The sequence below is a fragment of the Trichosurus vulpecula genome, chromosome 7, assembly GCF_011100635.1.
Source record: "Trichosurus vulpecula isolate mTriVul1 chromosome 7, mTriVul1.pri, whole genome shotgun sequence".
NCBI classification, from domain to species: domain Eukaryota; kingdom Metazoa; phylum Chordata; class Mammalia; order Diprotodontia; family Phalangeridae; genus Trichosurus; species Trichosurus vulpecula.
This window is the reverse complement of record NC_050579.1, coordinates 52,521,560-52,543,196: the sequence shown is the minus strand read 5'-3', so window position 1 is coordinate 52,543,196 and position 21,637 is coordinate 52,521,560. Positions and strand designations below refer to the sequence as shown.

At 43.0% G+C, this 21,637-nt stretch overlaps 1 protein-coding gene across 1 annotated transcript in view; it reads right to left on the bottom strand.

The window, feature by feature from the left end:
* Window positions 1–7,911, bottom strand: part of IGSF3 (immunoglobulin superfamily member 3) — a 132,657-nt gene extending 124,746 nt beyond the window's left edge. Inside the window, exon 1 of the mRNA XM_036768702.1 lies at window positions 7,234–7,911. Coding sequence (XP_036624597.1) covers window positions 7,234–7,303 — 70 coding nt within the window. The 5' untranslated portion in view covers window positions 7,304–7,911. The remainder of the gene's footprint in view (window positions 1–7,233) is intronic.
* Window positions 7,912–21,637: the final 13,726 nt, after the last annotated feature.

The window sequence follows — 21,637 nt, the reverse complement described above, 5'->3', positions numbered from 1 at the left end:
AGTGGCAGAAATCCAGTCTTCTACTCCTAGTCCAGTGTCCATTTCATTTAACTCCATTGTTCCTTTAATGCAAAAGGATTTAATTTCATTTAATGTAAATACTTTCCTGTCCATCTGGTTTTTTTTGATTCAAAGGATCATTTGATACAGAGCTGGAATAGACTTCAGGGGTCATGTAGACCGAGTCGCTTCGAGTAGAACTTCTCAAAGGGTGGTCCAAGGACTTCAAGTTCCTTTTTTTTTGGGGGGGGGGGGGGCGTGGAATCTGCCAAGTAAAAACTATTTTCATAATGCTACTGAGACATTCTAATGTCTAATATGGTCAACATTGATAGAAACATCCTGGGGGTGGTGCTCAATAACTTTTAAGAGTATAGAGGAGTCTTGAGTTCAAACCTTCAGAGACTACTGCTTTAAAATATTCTACAGATGTGGTTAAGTGGGTTGGCCAAGGCCAACGAGATCGGAAGAGTCAGAGCTGGGATTTGAATCTAGATCCTCCCTCTCCAAATCAACCACTCTTTACGCAGCACCAAACTTACTATCTGACATTTCTGTTCTCCGACTGACAAGTTATTAGAGAGCAAGGGCATTTATGTACAGGAAAGTCTCCGTTTTTATGTGAGCTCCTCAGGGAATGAGGTACTCTCATGAACTAAAATTTTCTGTTTAATGGAAGATTGGGCAGAAAACTCTCTTTCCTTGTTGAAAATCTGCCTAAAAAACATGAGTCTATTTCCTTCCCAATGCCTAGCTGATTTCATCTTTCTTTGATGATTCAAGATCCCGCCAATGCTGCAGGGGTCATTTTGCACATAAATTATTTTAGATGAAGATGTAAAAGATTGGGTTGAGTATGTACTGACCCCGGGATATAGCTGAGAAGCGGCTTTTAATAAATCCCTATCATTCTTCTGAAAGTAGAGTGGAACAATCAACAGCCTGCTTGACTGAGAGTTCTCTGGGTGAGGTTTTCCTCTCATTTTCTTCTTGCAGTGCCTTGCACACAATTAAGGGCTTAATAAGTGTGTCTTGATGGTGTTTGGCACCAAAGCATTTTCCATAAAAATATGCATGATTTTTGCACAACCATATCTTTTTCCCCCTTTGAAAATTAGGTGGCATTCACACACAGGTGTCTGAAATTCTCCTAACATGAAAGCAAACTCTTCCCAAAGAGCATCTGTGTTCAATCTGATGCAGCAAAGAGCACCGGATTTGGAGTAGAGAAAACACAGATCTTGGTTTGAATTATAGCTTCCATACTCACTAGCCATACAACCCTAAGCAAGTCACAACCTTTCTGAGCCTCAGTTTCTTTATCTGAAAAATGTGGACAATCATACTTGCAATACCAATACCTCCCAGGATTGTGAGGAAAGCTGTGTCAAACTTACATTGATCACTTAAATGTGTGGTGTTATCCCCCAGAACAATGTGCTATTCACTAAGTAAGAGTTTCACTAACAGAATCATAGATATGGAACTGAAAGGGACCTTAGAAATCAATCTAGTTCAGCCCCTCTCATTTTACTGATGAGGAAACAGGTCTACACACAGAAGCTAAGCCACCTAGCCCATGGGTACACAGGTAGTAATCATTAGAGATGGAATTTGAACCTAGGTACCATCACTTTAAATCCAGCATTTTCCCCACTATGTTGTTGTTACAGTCACTTTTCAGTGGGGTCCAACTCTTTATGACCCCATTTGGGGTTTTCCTGGCAAAGATACTGGAGCGGTTTGCCATTTCCTTCTCCAGCTCATTTTAAAGATGAAGAAACAGGCAAACAGGGTGAAGTGACTTGCCCAGGGTCACACAGCTAGGAAGTATCTGAAGCCAGATTGAACTCAGGAAGAAGACTCTTCCAGAATTCAAGCCAGGTACTTTATCTACTATCCCTAGTTGCCCACTACAGGAGACAGCACATCCATGTTGGCTGACCTAGAGTCCAGAAAGGGGAGTAAGGTAAAATGACGCTGGAAAGGAAGGCCAGCACCAGATTGTGAAAGGCTTTACAAACACAATTTCATTGATTTGGCCACACCCCCTACAGATGCAAATCAAAACCCTTCTGCAAGAGTAGATCATTTGGGAACAAATATTCATTATCCTGTGGCCAGTCCAGTAAGCATCAATAGAAGTGGAAGACACCTCGGAGGTCCTCTAGTCCACTCCCCTCGTTTTATAGAAGAAGAAACTGAGGCCCAGAAGTTAAGTGACTTGCCCAGGACCACATACCTGGTAAATGCCTGAAGCGAGATTCTAATCCAGACCAGAATTAGGAGCTGCCAGTCCAGAACTCTTCCCCACTAATGTAATGAGCCTCTCACCAATTTGCCCACTGTCTGAAAAACTAGGCTAGCCTTCAGTCTGTCTCTAGTTTCCCACTGGAAGCCTTCTTAGCATGGTAGGACCTGGTGGAGTGGATTTAGGCCAGACACAATCACCTAGGCACCAAGAAAAACCTCCTGTGTCCTAATATTACAGCATTTAAAGCATCTACTGCTTTCCTTGGAAGCTTTCTTCAATTTTTTAGAATATAGGTGTTAGCTTCTAATCCCTCCCTGTCCAAACAGGTTTCAAGTAGAATGGAAGCTCTTAACTCAGGGACTCTTGTGGTTTGTCAATTTGGGGGTTGGTTTTTTTTCCCCCAGCACCTAGCATAGTGCCTGGCAGACTATGGGCATTCACATAATGCCTGTTGAGAGGGAATCAAACAAGAAGCTTCCCCTACTCTCCAAACACACTTAATCCTGTATTTGTAGATGGCCTGGTAGATAATGCAAATGAATACCCTGTTATCTGGGTTATTTGTTCCATGTTTGCTCCCAGGATGGCCAAACTTATTTCCTCGCCCTACATTTGTAAGTGGCATTTCCATTTTTTAATATTCCATCTTGAAAAGAGATTTCAACCTGCTTGTACCATCAGCCTTGGTGTGGAACAGCTATCTCTTTCTTCATAGCGCACAGATAAAATGAAATTTTGCTTTATGACCTGAAGTTCAGTGCTCATCTGTCTTGGTTCTTCCCTTCCCCCTCCTGTCTCTCACAGGAAAGAAAGTATGAATCTATTGTCACACACACCTACCTTCCTGTCATTCTCACAATCTTTTTTGAGCGTGCTTTCAGTCAAAGGCACTATGTTCCTCATCCCTTTTCTGTCTTTATTACACTCACTGCCACCAATCCCCCCCCACACACACCTGGCCCCTGGTCTGGCCTCTCCCTATCAACATTCTTAGCGAAATTCACTGCTCCGTAGTCATTACTGATAGACTCTGGAGCTCAAAGGGGATTGGGGAGATGTGGGACAGTTTACAGAGCAGGATACATGCTAAGAGGGAAGGATCAAAGGCATGTGGATAAGCAAAAAATGATGGAACTAATGCTATGCAAAGAGAGAGGGGCATCAGTCCTGGGCAGGGAAGGAGGAGCTCAGGGCCCAGCCAGAAAGAGGTAGGGAAGTGCTGGTCACTGGGTAGGAGAGGCCAGAGAGGGGAAGGAGGAAGTGATGGGGAAGGGGCACAAGTGCAGCAAAAGGCACCAAGAGTTGCATTCACGCTTGTACAAATTCAGAGCTGGAGGAAACCTTAGAGTATGAAAACGACATATCCAAGGTCATCAGCTAGTTCCTGGAATATCAAAGATAACAGTTCCAGACTCAGGCCCTTTAGCCCCTCCTCTTTTACAACAATGGATCCCTATTGCACAGAGAATAAGCGCAAACTCCTTTGGGTCTGATCTTTAAGGGTCTCCACAATCTGGTTCCAACCTACCCTTTCCACCCTATTTCATATTCCTGCCTTTGGCTCACTATACTACCTGTAGGGACTCTTAAACAGCTCATGGTTCTCTTCCCAATTTGTGCACTCACAAGCCCCCTGCTGTCCTCCCTCACTCAAATCGAAGTCAACTGCAAGCCATGTCATCATTTTCCTGATGTCATGATCCTCTTCAAAAATGAAAGACAAACACAACAACCTGTATCTGAAGGTGCTTCCTCATCTCAACATGTTAAAAATCTTCTCCCTTAGCTTGGAGATTCAGGTGAGAGAACACCTCCAGGAGGTCTCTGGCTAAAAGTGCTCTCTCCTTCAAATTTTCCTTGAAAACTCTGTCACATCCTGCTCTGTAGCAGACTTATATGTCCACTGGTATAGTGGATAGAGTTCAGGACTTCAGAGTTCAGAAGATCTGCCTCAGATTCTCATTCCTACATTCCCCTGGACAGGCGGGTCACTCCATTTCTCAGATCCTCAAGCCAGTTAAATGAAAGGGTTGACTTGGATCGTCTTTGAGGTCCCTTCTCGATCTACATTCTATGAACCGTAAGCTTTTGGTTCTTCACTCTTAGTGTGCCTCCTGTCCTCACCCCAATCCTATGAGCCTGCTAGGTAAGACATCCTATGATTGGCCTATGATTGACTAAAAGGGGTCTTCAGAAAAAAAAAAAAAGGTTAGAGAGAACCAGTCCTCTTTACCATTATCACTTAAGTTGATGTCTGTGACTTATCCCTTCAAAGCTTCCCGATTTCACCTGTATAAACAGGTGTGAGAAGGGATGGGGTGGGGGTGGGGGAGGGAAGCACAAAGCACAACTACCATTCTTTAGCTACGTTCAAATAGCCAGAAGGAAGAAAAGCACAAATGCCAACTTCGCCTTCTCTCCCAGCCTATTCTCTTCCTCATCAGCCCCACCCTTTCATTTTATCCAAATTCCCAGCCGAGTCACACACCCCACGGACTTTCCAGATTTTTTTCCCCTTCCTTCCCTTCCCTAGGGAAATCACCCTACCTCCAAAAAAAAAAAAAGTAAACTAAATTTAATACAACCTTCAAATACTAAATTACAGACAAACAGAAAGCATTCTCCGAAGCAGGACAGTATCTAGGGATGAGTAAATGATGATAATGGTCTCCTACCTAGCCAGTTGTCTTTTTTGGCCCTTCCCACCCCAAAACTTCCGGAGGATATCTGCTTGAGCAGACAAGAGTTGTTCTCCTATGGCAAGGAAAGTGACCTGGATTGAGTCTCCTGTTCAATTCTGGGAGGGAAATGGACAAGCTCTTTCAGAGAGCAGCAAAGAGGTGGCTGCATTCAAAATCCGGGCAGGAAGATCAACCTGGAGGTTCTAGAGAGGTTTGTTCCCTGGCTACATGTGAAGATTTGGGTAGGGACAAGATAACTGTTTTCAAGATTCTGAAGAAGTGCTAGGCAATAGAGAGATTATTTCATTTTAGCTCCAGAGAGGGGAACGAGGACCAATGGGTCAAAGTACAGTTTACCCTTTTTTTTTAAGTGGAAAGTACTTGGGCTAGGCATAAAGGATATGCAGAAATATGAGATTCTTAAAGGCAAGTACAATCTAATTGGTGGGGTGGGGAGGGGAGGAGGCATGCACACACAGAATTGAAAACTGGAAAGGACGTCAACAGATCACCTAGCTCAAAAGCCCTCATTTTACAGATAAGGGAGATCCAGGGATGGATGTGACCCATCTAAATGCATGTAAAGCCAAGATCTGAACCAAAATCTGACTCCAAAACCATTGCTTTTTTTTCCACTACTAGATCATAGATAAGGGATAAGTATGATGGCATCTTGCCATGGAAACAATACTATAAAAGGTAGTGGTATACTCAAAATTCAGAGGAATAAGTCATATAATGAGGAATTGAGGGCCCGCATGCGTGTGCGTGTGTGTGTATGTGTGTATGTGTGTTTTGGGGGAAGAAACAAAAAGAAAGGGAGGTAGACACAGCAAAACCAAATAAGAGATTCAGAGAATGTCATCTACTTTTAGTATGGACAATCTCTATTAGAAATAAAGCATTTTACATTACTGAACAAGATTTCAAGGCTTTGAAAAAGGTCAGGGTTTCCTCAGGTGAGGGGTGGGGGCTTACTTTGGGCTGGGAATTCTCAAACGGGTCATGGAAAGTGGTCCAGCCATCCCCCTCAATTCAGCCCTATTCTTCCAGTCTCTGTCTTTTCTAAAGCACTGACTTGCCTTTTCTCTTGTATACAAGAGTGATGAAGAGCACTGATTCTCAACAGTTTTCGGTTTAGAGACAAATAAGAAAGAGTGGGAAGAAAAAGCAGGAAGAAAAACAAACTTCCTGGATTTCCCCGTCAATAACGGCCCTTCCCTCCCCTGCTTAGACCTTGCGTAGCAGTGTTTTATGAGGCCTTCCTGAGGCATTTCCCATGTATTATCATTATTATGTATTATAACTCTCTCTTTTGCCTGTTAACACATTGTCATAATAAGTTTAAGACAGCTTTGTGATTTAATTTTTCCATTCAATAAAATGGTACATGCCATGATGTTGCCTCCTTATACCAAGTGGTCAGTGGCATACTGCCTCCAGAGGCAGAGAACCTGGGTTCAAATGCTGCCTTTGACACTACTTTGTGACCTTGGATAAGACATTTACTTCTTGGGTCTATTTAATTCAAACCGGTAAAAGGACATCAGAGGTGCCATAGCTCCACTTATCACAAGCAAACAGCCAAACCAGATTAAAATGTCATTGGGAAATATTTAACAAAACAAATAAAAATACAATACATAACAGACAATGTTAATTTGTGGTTTTCTAAGTCAACAGCAGTTTCTATTTGAGTAGGACACCACTTGAGATGGCCCCCAGATAGATGGTCCCTTCCAACTCAAGCTCTATGATCTCTCAAGATCTACGATGATGCTCTCTACACAGTAAGTGCTCACTGAGTACTAAACTAAAAACACACAGTCCACCAATCATCAGTTCTCACTAACTGCTAAAAAACCAAACCGGACAAAGCTAACTCATCAGAATCAGCAGAAAAATGACTCAGCTTTTAAATGGATTCACACTACAAGTGGCTAGTGTAGCATTAGTGTTTAGAAAAAAGGATGAGAAACCAGCTCACAGAGGACCACTGGCCACCCTCCCTTTCCCCCTTAGTACTCCAGGTACAATGAAAAGAAAAATGAGAGTGTCTCAAAAGGATCACTCTAAGTGTCTGCCATTTGGATAAATGACTGGTATTTGTCGAGAATACCCTTCCCTCAGATTTTTCTGTCTCAGAAATGGCCAACACAATGACCTTTTCATTCTGTGATGCACACCAGCGGCCTCCTGGGGTCACCCACAGCTCAGTGTGGATGGAGGACAACCACCATCAGTTACAGGAGGTTAAACTTTCTCATCTAGTGAACTGATAAAAGCACATACACTTACCCAGTAACACCAGGGAAGCCAGAACTTGGAAACAGCACTTCATATCTGCTCCTGGGAAGGGAGAGAACATGTGGCCCTTCCTTTTCTCCCAATACTTATTCTCCACTCCTCAGCTGGCCACTTCTGAGTTCCAAAGGATCTCTTTGGAGGTGGATTTGATGGGAAAAGAGGGACAGTTTATGGAAAGGGGGGGCAGAGGGTAAGGTAAGGCATCTGGGAGCTACAGCACTGCCATATACTAAGCGAGGTGTCCAGATTCATCCTGAAGCCGGTCCAGATCTCTGCCACATTACATGTCTTGCTCTGTTTCCCACTCCCAGCCAATCCTTCTGGATTAATCCTCAAGGAAAACGGAAAGAAGAGTTTTTAAAAATCCTTTCATCCACCAAAGCTGAATTATACGGAGATGTCCTTCCCTTCTCCAACAATGCAACACGCTCTGTCGCTCAAGATTCTTCAACGAAGAAAACCGGTTTAGTCAAAACCTGAGACACCCCTATCAGAAGGGCTGGCAGCAGGTAGTAGGTATTTGGGGTTTTTCATCAATGGGTCCGCTTCTTTGCATTGTCGCGAGGGTCACAGCCCTACCTCCTGTTTCAGGCTGGTCCGATGAACAGAAAAGCAAGCTGGACTGTCAGCAATTCCGAAGCAGCCATATAAAAAAATGACTCTCGATTTCTAAAACAAACAGATTGTAAAAGATAAAAGTAGCAACAGCAAGACCTAGACAAGATATGCAAGTGAGGCGTCCTGAGACCTGGGACTCATTCCTTGGCTTTGCTAGCTCTGACCTTCAGCAAGTTATTGAACAGGCCCGTGCCTCAGTTTCCCTGCCTGGGCCGAACAATACTGGGAAAATCCTTGCTCCTAGAGTACTTTTGAGAAACCTACACTTCTGAGGTTTCCCAGTGCTTTCTTCCTAGTCCCCAAGGCTTTGAGTTGGCCCCACCCTCTGAGCCCGAACAGACTGGAAAGGGGTTCCGAGGTACATCAGTGTGCCCTTGTTCCCACTCACTCCGCTTCCTCCCCACCCCTCCCAAGGCCCTGCCCCGCCCCAAGGGACCCCCCTCCGAGAACGTGGGCGCTTTAGGCGCCCGCCGGGTCCCAGGTGGCCCCGCTATTGTTTTACCTTCCCGGGTGTTTGTTTTGCGCCGATTGTAAAGAAAGAAAGAAAGAACAAGGGGAGGGGAGGTCTAAACATGGGAAACCACTCCCCCCGAATGGGAGCCGGGGGCAGGCATGGGGGACTGGGAGGAAGAGGGCGGGGAGCGAGCTGCCCACTCGCCCCCAGCCCCGAGCGGAGCCGGCTCTGGGCCCCGCCGTCGCCCCCCGCTGCCCGCCTCGCCCGGATCTCACCCCGTCCTTCCTCGCTACCCCTGTGGCCCCTCCGCTCGGCGCCCCGCGCCCGCCCCGCGCCCTCCACCTTCGCACTGACCTGGTCCCCGGACCTTGCCCGCTCCGCCGTGATTTCTCCGTAAGCCTCCAGGGACTAGCCGCTTCCTCCGGCAACCGCACCAGCAGCAGCTGCTGCTCCGCGGCGGCCCCGCCTGTGTCCCCGCCTCCTCCTCTTCCTCCTCCTCCTCCTCCTTGTCCTCCTGGCTCACGCCCGAGCCGGAGCCGGCTCCCGGGAGCCGAGCACGGAAAGGAGACGGCAGCGCAGCGGCGGCGAGCGAGGGAGCGAAAGAACGAGCGGCCGACCGAACTGGGCACTCACCGCCCCGCCCCCGCCGGCCCCGCCCCTTCTAAGAAGCATTGTACAGCTGGGGGAGCCGGGGCAGATGTGTGGGCCACGGTCACCGCTGGCCAGACCCTTTCCCCCCGGCGATCTTGGCTGTCTGCTTGTAGAGTTTTGCGGGGTTTTTGTTTTTTTCATTCCGAACTGGAAGCCAGGAGGCGTGGGCCCCTTTATCTAGTAACTAACTCTCTAGTTGAGCTCTCTTGAATTTCCCCACAGGCTCTAAGGCACGTCTCTTTTGTTTAAAAAAACGTATTTGCTTTGTGTTTTGAAGTTGTTAAATCACTGGAACCTCCTTAGGACCCTTCTATATTGGGGTAATTTTGATTACAATAGATCCACCCGACGCTTAGCACAGTGCCGGGCACATAGTAGGTGCTTAATGTTTACTGACTATTTATTGATTGTTCTTTCCATCAACAAACGTATTTAGTATCTGCTAAGTGTAAAGCTGGTGCCCGTGGATATAAAGCCAAGGTCCTTGCCCCCTGGGAACAGATAGTCTAGTATGGCAAAATAAATTCGAATGTTATAAGTAATGAGAAAGGTCCACACTGTCAAGGAAACATGTATAGGAGTTAGTCATCTAATTCAAACCACTTCAGTTTTTCAAATGGGAAAATAGATGATTCAAGGTTAAGTGTGCCTGTCCAAGGTCACACAAGTACTAAACAGCAGAATCAGCATTTGAACCCAGGACTTTTTGGGTGAAGAGCTAGGAGCTTGTTCCTGAACTACTCTGCCCTTCCCAAAACTCCTCCCCCCCCCCAAAAAAAAAGAGTGCCTAATGAAGGTCTTGAATATACAGCCTTTTACTGCAAAAGGAGCAGGTTTAAGGTGAAATCTAATGACTCCATTTTTGGACCTGTTGGGTTGGAGGTGCAACTAGGTGAAGAGTATAGGCAGCGATTGGAAACTGTATTTTAAGAGACAGCCCAGCTAGATTTAATCCCCTGTTACATTTCTGCAAATATCTACTGAGAGCCCAGCATTGCTTCAAATCATGCCAAGAGCTTCCAGCGATACAAAAGAAGCATGTTACATAGCATCTGCCCTCAAAGAATTTGTAATTTTGTTGAAGAGGGATAAAACGTATCTCGAAAATAACTAGAGAAAAATTCATAGCACAGTATGTATAGTAGAGACAATAAATTTTATTGGATACTTATCTCACAAACAGGACCATAAGATTTAGAGGTAGAAGTGACCTTTGAGATGAACGTTGCTGAGGTTCACACCCTCATTAGAAGAAAGAAGTGCTTGAGAAAAACATTTTGATTTTGACTGTTGGTAACAATAAGATAAATTTCCACCAACATGTTCCTGCTCTCATTTTGGATCAGTGGGAAGCTCAGATACTGCTCAGTTATTTCTGGAAACTTTTCAGACAACTCTCCTGCTTGCACTTCCAAAGTATCCACAGGCATTAAGGATGCAGAGAAGGATTCCAGAAGCAAAACAAGACCAACAGAGGCAAGATGATTTAAAGATGAGTTAGGAGAAAGTGCAGATTTTCAATCCACTGGGCCAGGGAACATATGATTGCCCAGTTGGACGTTGAGTCCAAAGTCATTTCTTGTGGGTACAGGTAAAAGAGAAATGAACAGCAGGCTATTAGGCATTCATTCAACAAACTTTATTAAGTACCTCCAGACGTAGAGGACTATGTTGACAATAAGAAGATAACAAAGTACATACAAGACATCGTCTCAGCCCTCATGGAGCTTACCATCTAGTAGAAAATAAAACAGAAACCCACAGAGCCATAATATACATCATATAACACTTGAGCTAGAAAAGTTTGTGACAAAGTGCTATGCAAGGTCTTCATGGGGAACCCTATTACCAGTGGTGCCACATAAAATGATATACTCAACTCTCTTCAGCATTAAAGAAACCTTTATATGACCCCCCACATTTCTTCCTTCATGGCCAAATCTCTTGACTAGTTAGTTTATAGGTACTATTTCCATCTCTTCATTGCTTTCTTCTCTGTCACCTCTATTCCATACTTCTAAGAAATTGCCCTATTTCAGGGTACCTAAAACCATCTCTAGAATTCTGTGAGAAGAGCTATTGAACTGTTCACTCCCTTTGACCCAACGAGCCTTCCTGGCATCCTGGTATCCCTGGCCCACCTCCTCTTTCTGGGTACTCTTCCTTGAAACATACTATGAGCCCACTTTTGTGTAGTGGTAAACCTCACAAGCAGCTGCTGACCTGGCTCCTGATCCTTTTTTTGGGTGGGGGTGGGGGAGGGGGGGTGGACCAGAGTACTGGAAACTACCAGTAGCAGAATGACGGTGAGCTAAGTCTAGTAAAGCAAAATGAAGATACCAAACCCCAAACTTACAAGACCACATCATACCCAATTATCACCTCCATTGCTTCAGTCTTGAAGAAAGAGGTGGTCCTTTTCCTCACCAATTCCAACTAAACTTGCTTACTAGCTATTTATGCAGTGGATAGAGTGCCAGCTCTGGACTCAAGACCTGAGTTCAAATCCAGTGTCAGACACTAGCTGTGTGACCCTGGGCAAGTAATTTTCTCTGCCTGTTTCCTCAACTATAAAATGGGGATAATAAGGACACCAACCTCCAAGGGTTCTTTCAAGGATCAAATGAGATATATTTGTAAGTGTGCTTAGCATAGTGTCTGGTCTGTGGGTGGTGCTATGTAAGTGTTAGCTAATATTATTATATGTTTAAATTAATTAATGTCCGTGTATAAAGTATTCTAACAATTTTTCAGACTTTCCTCCAAAATTCTCACCAGGATCCTTTGTTTTGTCCGTTCAGTCACAATCACTTTTCTATTTTTACTTTTTTTTTTTCTGCTTTGCATTAGTTCATAAAGTTCTTCTGAGATTGTGAGGGGTTGAGAAATGAGTGGGAGGTAAAGGTGTAGAGAACGAGTCTAGGCAGCTTTTTTTCTAGCAGTTTGTGAAAAGGAATAGAGTTATAAGAGGTTAGCTCAAGGGGAGTGTTTTCAATGACTGGGGAGCTCTGAGCATGTTTGTAAACAGCAGGGAGCATGCCAGGGGAATAGAATCAACTTAAAATTAGGTTAGGGAGAAAAAGGGAATTAAAAAGACAAACTCATGGAGGAGATAAGAGGGGATAAGATCAAGGAAATGAGAAAAAATAATTGGGACCAAGAGGCCAAGCAAAGAATCCCAAGAAAACTTTAAGAGAGTAACCAAAAACCTAGTAATCAGAATAGGTAATATTTATATAACTCTTACAATAATACTTTATACATTTAGTTTAATTTAAAACATAAATTTATACATTATAGTTTACATATAAATAATTGATAAGCAAATTTAGTTGGTTTCACTGATGTTCAAAGTTAACTTTTTAATAAATGATTTAAAAAAAAAAGAAGGAATGATAAGGTAGTCCATAGGAACTTCAAGGCTATTCTTATCTGAGGTGCTAGGTGAGAAATAAAAAAAGTAGAAGACTTAGGTACTAAAGTTCAGAGGATTTTTGCATTCATCTACTGTCATTGGTAAGACTTAATATTGACAGAAGCTGAATGGATGTATCAGTACTTGAGGTAACTTCTACCCTGCTCTACAGATTGGTTACTTCCTGACTGGAACCACCATTTTAGTAAGGACCCAACTATCTAACTCACACATGAACTCTCTCTGGACTTTTCTTTTTCCTCCTCCCAACCAATTTATTACCACCTAGGAGGAACTCTGCCTTGGGGCCCTGCCGTGTGATTGGAGACCTTTCGCTCCTTTCATCTTCCTAATCTAGGTAGTTTCCCCCCATTAGAATGTAAACTACTTGAGGGTACAGACTGGCTTACCTGGAATGCTCTATTTAGTAAGTGCTTAATAAATGCTGTCTTAAGAAATGACAAGCAGGATGGTTTCAGAAAAACCTGGGAAGACTTTTACAAACTGATGCAAAGATAAGTGAGCAGAGCCAGGAGATCATTGTATGAAGTAACAATACTGTCCAGTTGGTCATCTACAATGAATGACTTAAGCTATTCTCAGTATCAAAGGACTTATGATGAAAAATATCATCGACCTCCAGAGAAAGAACTGATGGAGTCTGTAGATCAAAGTAAACTTTTTAAACTTTCTTTGTCTTTCTTTTTTTGTTTTTGTTTTGTGGTCTGTATTCTCTTTTTCAACATGGCTAATATGGAAATGTGTTTTGCACATGTATAGTTTATATCACAGAACTTGCCTTCTCAAGGAGGAGAGAAAGGAGGGAATTTGGAACTCAAAAAAAATTTTTTTAAAAAGAATGTTAAAAGTTGTTTTTACATGTAATTGAGAAAAAAATAAAATAAAAACATTCTTTACATAAAAATAAATAAATAAATGTTCTATCTATCAATCTTTCATTATTCAGGTCCTCCCTCCACGAATGCAGATTGTCCCTCTGTGCAACCTAGGACATAGTCAAGAGTTGCTCTAGCCAAAAAATCCACTACCCTGAGACCAACCTGATAATTCTCTGAGAATCTGGGCCGGTTCTCAAATGATAGTCCATGGCAAGGCTGCTAATACTCGAGGCCTTTCTGGCTTGGCAAGACCTGCCCAAGCTTGCACTTTATTGGCACAACCTTCAAATACCTAGGGTCAACTCTCCTTACCTCGATGAGGCATTAAGCTCAAACTTTAGTGAAGGGCTAACATGAATGCCTATTCATAATTAGCAAAGTAGTTTACTAATTAGTAAAGTCTTCTTACTAGTCAACTGGAATCAGTCACCGAGTTTTGTGGATTCCACTTCTGCCGAATATCTAGCACCTATCCTTTCTTCTCTATTCTCATCGCCACCAACCTGGTGGCTCACTATCAGATGCCTGGAGTATTTTGGCAGCTTTCACTTCCTTTCATACCCTCTTCAAGCCCAGCCTTCACACTAGATCCAAACTAATCTTCCCTATGCATGGATTTGGTCCTGTCCTTTGTTACCCCTGCTGAAATCTGTCAATGACAGGGAAGTATGGTGAAATGGAGCCAGAGAACTGACTTTGTAGTCTGAAGAACTGAGTTCTCTTCCTAGCTCTGACACCGTGAGACCCTGAGGAAGCCGCTTCACCCCTCTGTGCCTCAGTTTCCTCATCTGTAAAATGATAATACTGCTTCTCTATCTCACAGATTAGTTGTGAGGAAAGAGTTTTGCAATTCTTAAACCATTATACAAATGTAACCCCTGTCCCAAAGCCCACTGAAATGGGACACTCTTCTTATTGGTGGAGATAAGGGCCCTGCCCTGCGTGAGGGGCTGAGCCTTCTTCTCCACCATTAAAAAGAAAGTTCTATACCACTGGGCTTTGGGACAGGGGTTACATAAATGTTAACTTTTAGTATTAATAGTAAAGTATAGGTTCCTTTACTTGACATTAAAAACTTTTCACTGGGGGGAAGGGAAGAAAATCTGGAGCTCAAAGACATGCAGAACTGATTGTTGTAAACTAAAAATAAAAAATCTTAATTAAAAAAGCCTTTCACAATATTTTCTACCTTTATTTTCCAGTTTTTTCTCATGCTATATTACTTTCACACTCCTGTACCTTTCCTTACACACTGTTCCCTATGACTGGAATGCCTTTCATTCCCCAGATATACCAAAACTATTGAGATGCTATCCATCCTTTAAGAACTAACTGAAATGCTACCTCTTCCATGAAGTCTTCTCAGATCTCCCCTCCCCTCAGATCTACCCTCAAATAGTTTACATTCTAATGGGGGAAAACTATCCAGATTAGGAAGATGAAAGGAGGGGAAGGTCTCTAATCCTACTGCAGGGCCCCAAGGCAGAGTTTCTTCTAGGTGGCGATAAATTGGTTGGGAAGAGGAAGAAAAATCCCGAGAGAGTTCACGAGTGAATTGGATGAAACATAGTTGGGTCCTTGCTAAAACGGTGGTTCCAGACAGGAAGTCACCAATCTGTAGAGCAGGGTGGAGGTGACTTCAAGTACTGATATATCCACTCAGCTTCTGTCAATATTAAGTCTTACTGATGATAGTAGATGAATGCAGAAATCTTCTCAACTTTTTTCAAGTCAATACCCAGGTCTTCTACTTTTTTTTCTCCTCCAGCACCCCAGATTAGAATAGCCTTGAAGTTCCTGTGGACTCCCCTTAGATCTCAATGACCTTTCCCCAACTCTGGCCTCACATATCACTTGACTTGAACCTCTCTCATTCACTTGATTATAAGTTGATACTCATTTGTGTCCCCCATAACCAAGGAATTGCATATTACTTTGGTTTAATATGAAGAGAAGTATGTAAGTCTAGTGACTGTCCTATCAACATAACAGGCAAAGATCACATAGTACACTTGCTGTTATTATTGTTCAGTCACGTCCGACTTCCTAATCCTATCTGGGGTCTTATCAAAGATACTGGAACGGTTTGCCATTTTCTTCTCCAGCTGATTTTACAGATGAGGGAACTGAGGCAAACAGGGGTAAATGACTTTCCCAGGGTCACATAGCTAGTAAGTGTCTGAAGCCAGATTTGAACTCAAGTCTTCCTGACTTCAGGCTTAGAACTATCTACCGTGCCACCTAGCTGCCCTTCAAATAGTACATAGTACATAACAAAGTATTTGATTGCAACAGCATAGCCAAGGAAATAACTGGAAAAGTCTTTCTCTTCAAACACATCAATAGGTATAATCTTCCACAAACATTTACTGATGGGGAAAGAAACAAAGCCCCAGAAAACTCACACTCTGAGAAGGGGAAGAGTTTCACCCTCATTGCCATCTGCCTTGCATTGTAGCTGGCTTCATCTCTTAGCAACTGGTCTCAGCTCTGCCTTCTGCAGCTCCTTGGCATGGTCAAGGGAACTCTTTGCTCCTACCCTTCTCCCCTCTGCAGCTGTCACTTGCTGAAGCTTCACCCATGGTTGCTGCTCCCTTTTTTTTTTTTTTGAAGCTTCCTATGGCTGTTTCCTCCTCCCTGCTGCTTCAGCTGCTACAGACTGGTTTCTTAGCTGCTCTTGGCTGAAGCCCCACCCCATTGCTGTTACTTGCCAAAGCTGGTTGCTTCAGGGAACCGTCATTCTTAGAATGAGATCACCGGGGCCACATGCCTCAGGGCTAGTCAACACATTTTTCAGTTCTGTCTTTAATCCACCTAATGACTTTACCCAACCAGCACAAAAAGGACACTCAAGCAGCAGAGAGAGGATTTTGTCTTTGCTCACTCAGTGGAAGCTTCCCTAGTTTACTCCCAGCTGAGTCAAGGCCAGAGAATTTCTTTCATCTCTTCTCCCCTCCCCCTATATGCAGTCAGCACCCCCAGTCTTTCTGAGTTTGCAGATGAACACAAGTACCCTCTTTTCATTTTTCCTTTCTTTTCCTGTCATCCCTTCCAGAAACTATTGTCCAACTGATAAGATTGGCTTGAAGCTGCCATATAACTCAGAAATACTGGAGGGTAGAGGACAAAGCCCTCTGTCTGTCTTTGCTCGCATTACAGCTATGACCCTGTTCACCCTAGATGCATAGGTAACTGACTGTCTTATCTCCTGTACTCAGCTGTGTGCTGGCAAATGTTTAACAACCAGCACTCCAAAAAAAAAAAAAGTACGAATGATATTTTTTTAAAGTTTAATTTGCATTACTAACATTTCTCTGTTTTGTTGAGACAAGAGGCAATCAACAGAACAATTAATCAAGCCCTGATTTGTAGACTTCATAGATGCTGATACTGAAAATCTAACAACCAGGTGCCTCTCTATATCTAGTTGGAGCTGACTCCAGCTCACCCCTTTCTGGACCAAACTATAAACTCCCCGAAGACAATACACTATTATCTAAATTTCTAGCTCCTTTACATTGACTTCACATCCCTCCCTTCTGAATGTTGTTTAATTATTTTCAGTCATTTCCAACTCTTCATGACCCCATTTGGGAGTTTCTTGGCAAAGATACTGGAGTGATTTGCCATTTCCTTCTCCAGCTCATTTGACAGATGAGGAAACTGAGGCAAACAGATTTAAGTGACATGCCCAGAGTGACACAGCTAGTAAGTGTCTGAGTCCAGATTTGAACTCAGGAAGACTCATCTTTCTGACTCCAGGCCAGATACTCTACCTCAATCCCTAGGTGCACTGCATATAGCAGGCGCTTAATAAATATTTATTGAATTTAATTTAATTAGGGGGCCAACTAGAAGATAAAAGTAAAACATGATTTACATATTTGTATGTTTGTATCCAACCACAGTATAGCATGCTACTACAAGTAGGATAAAAGTGATACCTTATGGAGGTAGTTTTCTTAGGGTATTCTTTGTCAGGGAGGAGGGCTAACTGCAATATTAAAGCTGTATCTTACTTTCACGCTAAGTCATGAGGAATGCTGTGTGCCTACTAGTCAGTAGGGCAGGCTATGATTTTTCTAGGGCTTAGCCCTTCAAGGGGCTACATGTCTAGAGCGAAAGATAGGACCTTCCGGGAATATTTACCTTACCTACTCACCAAAGCCATAATCAGCAATTTTACTCCCTGGAGCAAGGGCATAAAATACACCTGGGGCATGAGGTTCAAGATTTGCCCTCAATTCATTTGATGCTGGTGAGGGAGGATTGGGGAGCTAGGCAAAGAATCTTGGGATGCCTTGGGGAAGGCTGCCATCTGGAATGAGGAGTAGGCTGAGGCTGGACCAGGCTGAGGAGGGCTTTACCTGCCATCTGGTAACGTCCTATTTTAGCAAATCATTTTTTGCTGACTAGGGTCAAGCTCAGTTGTTTCTTTGCTTCAGAAAGACTGAAAATATTGCCAATAGCCTCAGAGTCAGAGTGTTGGCACCCTGGGGCAGAAGCCCAGTTGCTTTGCCATTACTAAGACTCTACTGACATGGAGATTTTGGATCTACCCACCACCATCACTACCTCTTCCAAAGTGAAGCACTCTTTCTACCATTACTGTCTAGCACAGTGCCTTTAAAATAGCTGAGTGGGAGAAGAATCAAACTGGAAAGAGGAAAATGGAAGGGGAAGGTGTGATGGAGAAGGCATTGTCTCAACAACCCCATTCTTCCTTCACCTAGATTGACAGTCATTCCCCTAGAAATGAAAGTATGAATGGAAAAAAAAGCATCTATGAACTGCTTTTTCTGTACCAGACACTGTACTAAGTAATGCTTACACACACACACACACACAAAAATGGGGATACAGATTCAAAAAGCAAGACAATCCCTGCTTTCAACTAGCTTATATTCTAATAGTATGTAGGAAAGTGAGGGGAGGGCAGAGGTGTTTCAGACTGGGAAATGACAGGGATGGTGAAAGTAGCTATCATAGGGCCATTGATTGACACATCACTTCCAAAAATGGTAATATTGATTTGATTACAGTACCCAGAGCCAGAGATGGAAAAGGGGAGAAAGAGAGGTTATGGTTGGAAGATACCTGGAGATCGGAGTGCTGGGATCTGGGTTGGTCTATCTAAGGAAATTTCTCACCAAGCAGGAGCCCATGGCCCCAGGGAAAGACTTTTGTTGTCATGGGCTGGAAGAGAACATTTTGCTTCAAAATGAGTCCCTTGTAGCCCAGAATCATGAAATTATGTCCACCCCGCTCAGACAAGGTGGTCCTATTCCGTTGCCAGGATCTGCAGTGTTCCTGCCATGAACAAGTTCCCAGTAGGGTAAATTCCTAGTAAAACAAAAAAGATGGGCATTATCCAAGCCCTCTGATGTAATTTTTGTTTAAGTCTAGGGCTTGGCAGTTTTTCAAAAGATAGCCTGTTATATGTTAACAAGTAGCCATTGTGAATGCACTTACAAAACACAACGGGAAAGAGCAAAACTTGGTTACTTACCAACGCTAAAAAGTCAGAGCTGAAAAGTGTAGTCCTAAATTGTGGGGGGTTTTTCCCCTATTTCCTCCCTTTGCTTGCTAGGATCCCTAGTGCTGATGACTAGAAATAGCTTACCATCTGCTTTAAAAGAAAAATGGGGTTGGATGTGATCACTGTCCGGATATCTAGATGTGGGGAATGAGAATGGTTTATCCTAAGTGGTTTAACCTGAAACAGTTAATTTCCAGAATATTTGATCCGCCATCTAGTGGTGGAGCCATAGACCAACATCTGTTCCCTGTTTTTAGGTGAGTCCTGGACTCAGGTGCACACACTTAGTCAACACTAAGAGGAGGGAAAAGTGGTTTAAAAAAGTGAGATAAATGATTTTACCTTAATGTCCTCCAAAACAGTCCCTGAACTTTGCTCCAAGATTATGTCAGCTGCTAGATTCTTTAAATCATTCAACAGACATTCATTCAGCATTCCTGTGTACAGATCACTCTGCTAGGTACTGGGGAAGATTCAAGACGTGGATAAGACATTCCTTGACCTTATAGAGCACACAATCTAGTAGATGTTCCTCTTCAAATAGATCCCATCCCTTCGGTTCAGTTTCTATTAGCATACTCTTTACTGGATAATTCTCAAGGGGCATTCTGAAGCTCTAATAATAGCTGAAGCAGAAAGGAGGAGGAAGGGAAGAAATATTTATTAATCGCTTACTACAGGGCAGCTTGGTGGCAGCTAGGTGGTGCAGTGGATAGAATGCTGGGCCAGGAGTCAGGAAGACTCCTCTCTCTGAGTTCAAATCCAGCCTCAGACACTTACTAGCTGTGTGGCCGTGGGCAAGTCACTTCACTCTGTTTGCCTCAGTTTCCTCATCTGTAAATTGAGCTGGAGAAGGAAATGGTGAACCAATTCAGTATCTTTGCCACGAAAACCCCAAATGGGGTCACAAACAGTCAGACATAAGTAAAAACTGCTGAACAACGACAGTCACCTACTACGTCAGTATACTAAGCCTTTACAAATATTAGCTGACGGGTTCTTTGATGACTCATTTTGTTCTAGGTTGATATCATTGACTTCCACCCCAGCTGCATACAGAGGTGGTCATAGGCTTGATCTTGTTATCACCCACACTCAGGGGTGTGCTGGTAAATATTTAACAATCAGCTTTCTGAAAATACAAGACATACTTTTAAACTTAATCTGCACCGTTAACATTCTCTTTATCACTTTTTAAAGTCAGAAAATCAACAAAGCAATAAATTAAGCTCTGAGTTGTAGTGCTGGCTGGGTTATAAATACTCACACTGAAACTTTATCAAGAGCCTGATTCAAGCTGGCTCTAGATTAGCCTTGGGGTCCCCTACAATCAGTCTGAAAGTCTTCTCTTTGACCACAACCTCTTGTCCTTCCAGTTTTCCCTGTGGCACACTTCTGCTGAATCCATTCTCCATCTTCACCAGAACTTCTAATCACTCCACCCATCCCAGCTTTCCCAGGCCTTCAGTTCTCTCTCAAAATCTTAACCCTATCAGAGGTGTCAAACTCAGAGGTCAGCTGCATAGGGCCCACAAACCAGATTAAAACATAATGGAGAAATGTTTAATGAAAGAAAAATACAATTCCACATAGATGATGTTAATTTGTGGTTTCATCATTTTAGCCTGATACCACTATGGGTAATTGGTTCATCTACTCACTGCCCTCTACCTTTTTTCCCCTTGCCTCATTCTCCAGTCTCTACTCATACCTTTCCAAATCCCAAACCTGATTATTCCCATTGTAAATTGCCCTCCCCAGGGTGCTCATGCCAGGGCCCCTTATCAGTTCTTCAATTATCATTTATCCCAGGCTTGAGGGTGATGGTCATTTTGGAGGAACAGAAAAGGGTCAGATAGACAACTTCTGAAGATTACCTCTGTCCCCTCTCACTGGAAGTCCAATTTCTGTCTATTGTAGCTTTTTAGTTCTTTTTTAAAAATTAAAATTTTTAATGAACAAAAATCTGTTTTCTCTCCCTCTCACCTCCCTTTACTTAAAAAAAAACATACATTACAAATATACATGGTCAAGTACAGTGAATTTCCTATCCAAAAATGTATATGTCAGTCTATATCCTGATCCAGTCACTTCTATCCAGCAGTGGTAGCCATGTTTTATCATAGATACTATGGCCATCATGCATACCGGAATTCTAAAGTCTTTCAAAGTGTTTTTATCTTTAAAATTTCAGTCAGTCAACATTACAAAGTTTTGTGATCAGAAATCATCTTCCTGGTTCTGCTTACCTCACTCAGCATCAGCTCATACAAGTCTTCTTAGACTTCTCTAACACCATCACCATTTCTTGTAGTGCATACTATTTCATCACTTTTGTAGCACATCTTTATTCAGCTGTTCCCCTATTAACAGGTACTTCCTTACTTCCCACTTCTTTGCCACTGCAAGAAGCTGCTGCAATTTTTAAAAAATCTGGGGCATTTTTCTCTTTGGGGTTCTTTTTTTCATTCTTAAGGTATATAGGAGCCTGCACTCTCTCTGTGACAAGCCGTACATAGAACCATGACCGAGCTGCAACATCAGGGGTACAGGATTGGATGTTCCTTTCCTTCCTCCCATTTGCTCTTAAGATGTAGACATCAGTGGAGAGACAGGACTATTCAGGTTTAGTCTGTACTTTACAGGCCAAAATCTGAAAGGATGAAGTCCACAGATTGGCCCTTCTGGGTGCTTTCCTATCTCAGTCTTTCAGTAAGTTCTTCTGGTCTTTTAATAAGATATATGACTCCGTATGAGTGTGTGTGCTCATGTGTGCATGTGTATGTGTGCGTGTGCATGTGTGTGTGTATAGCTAGCTA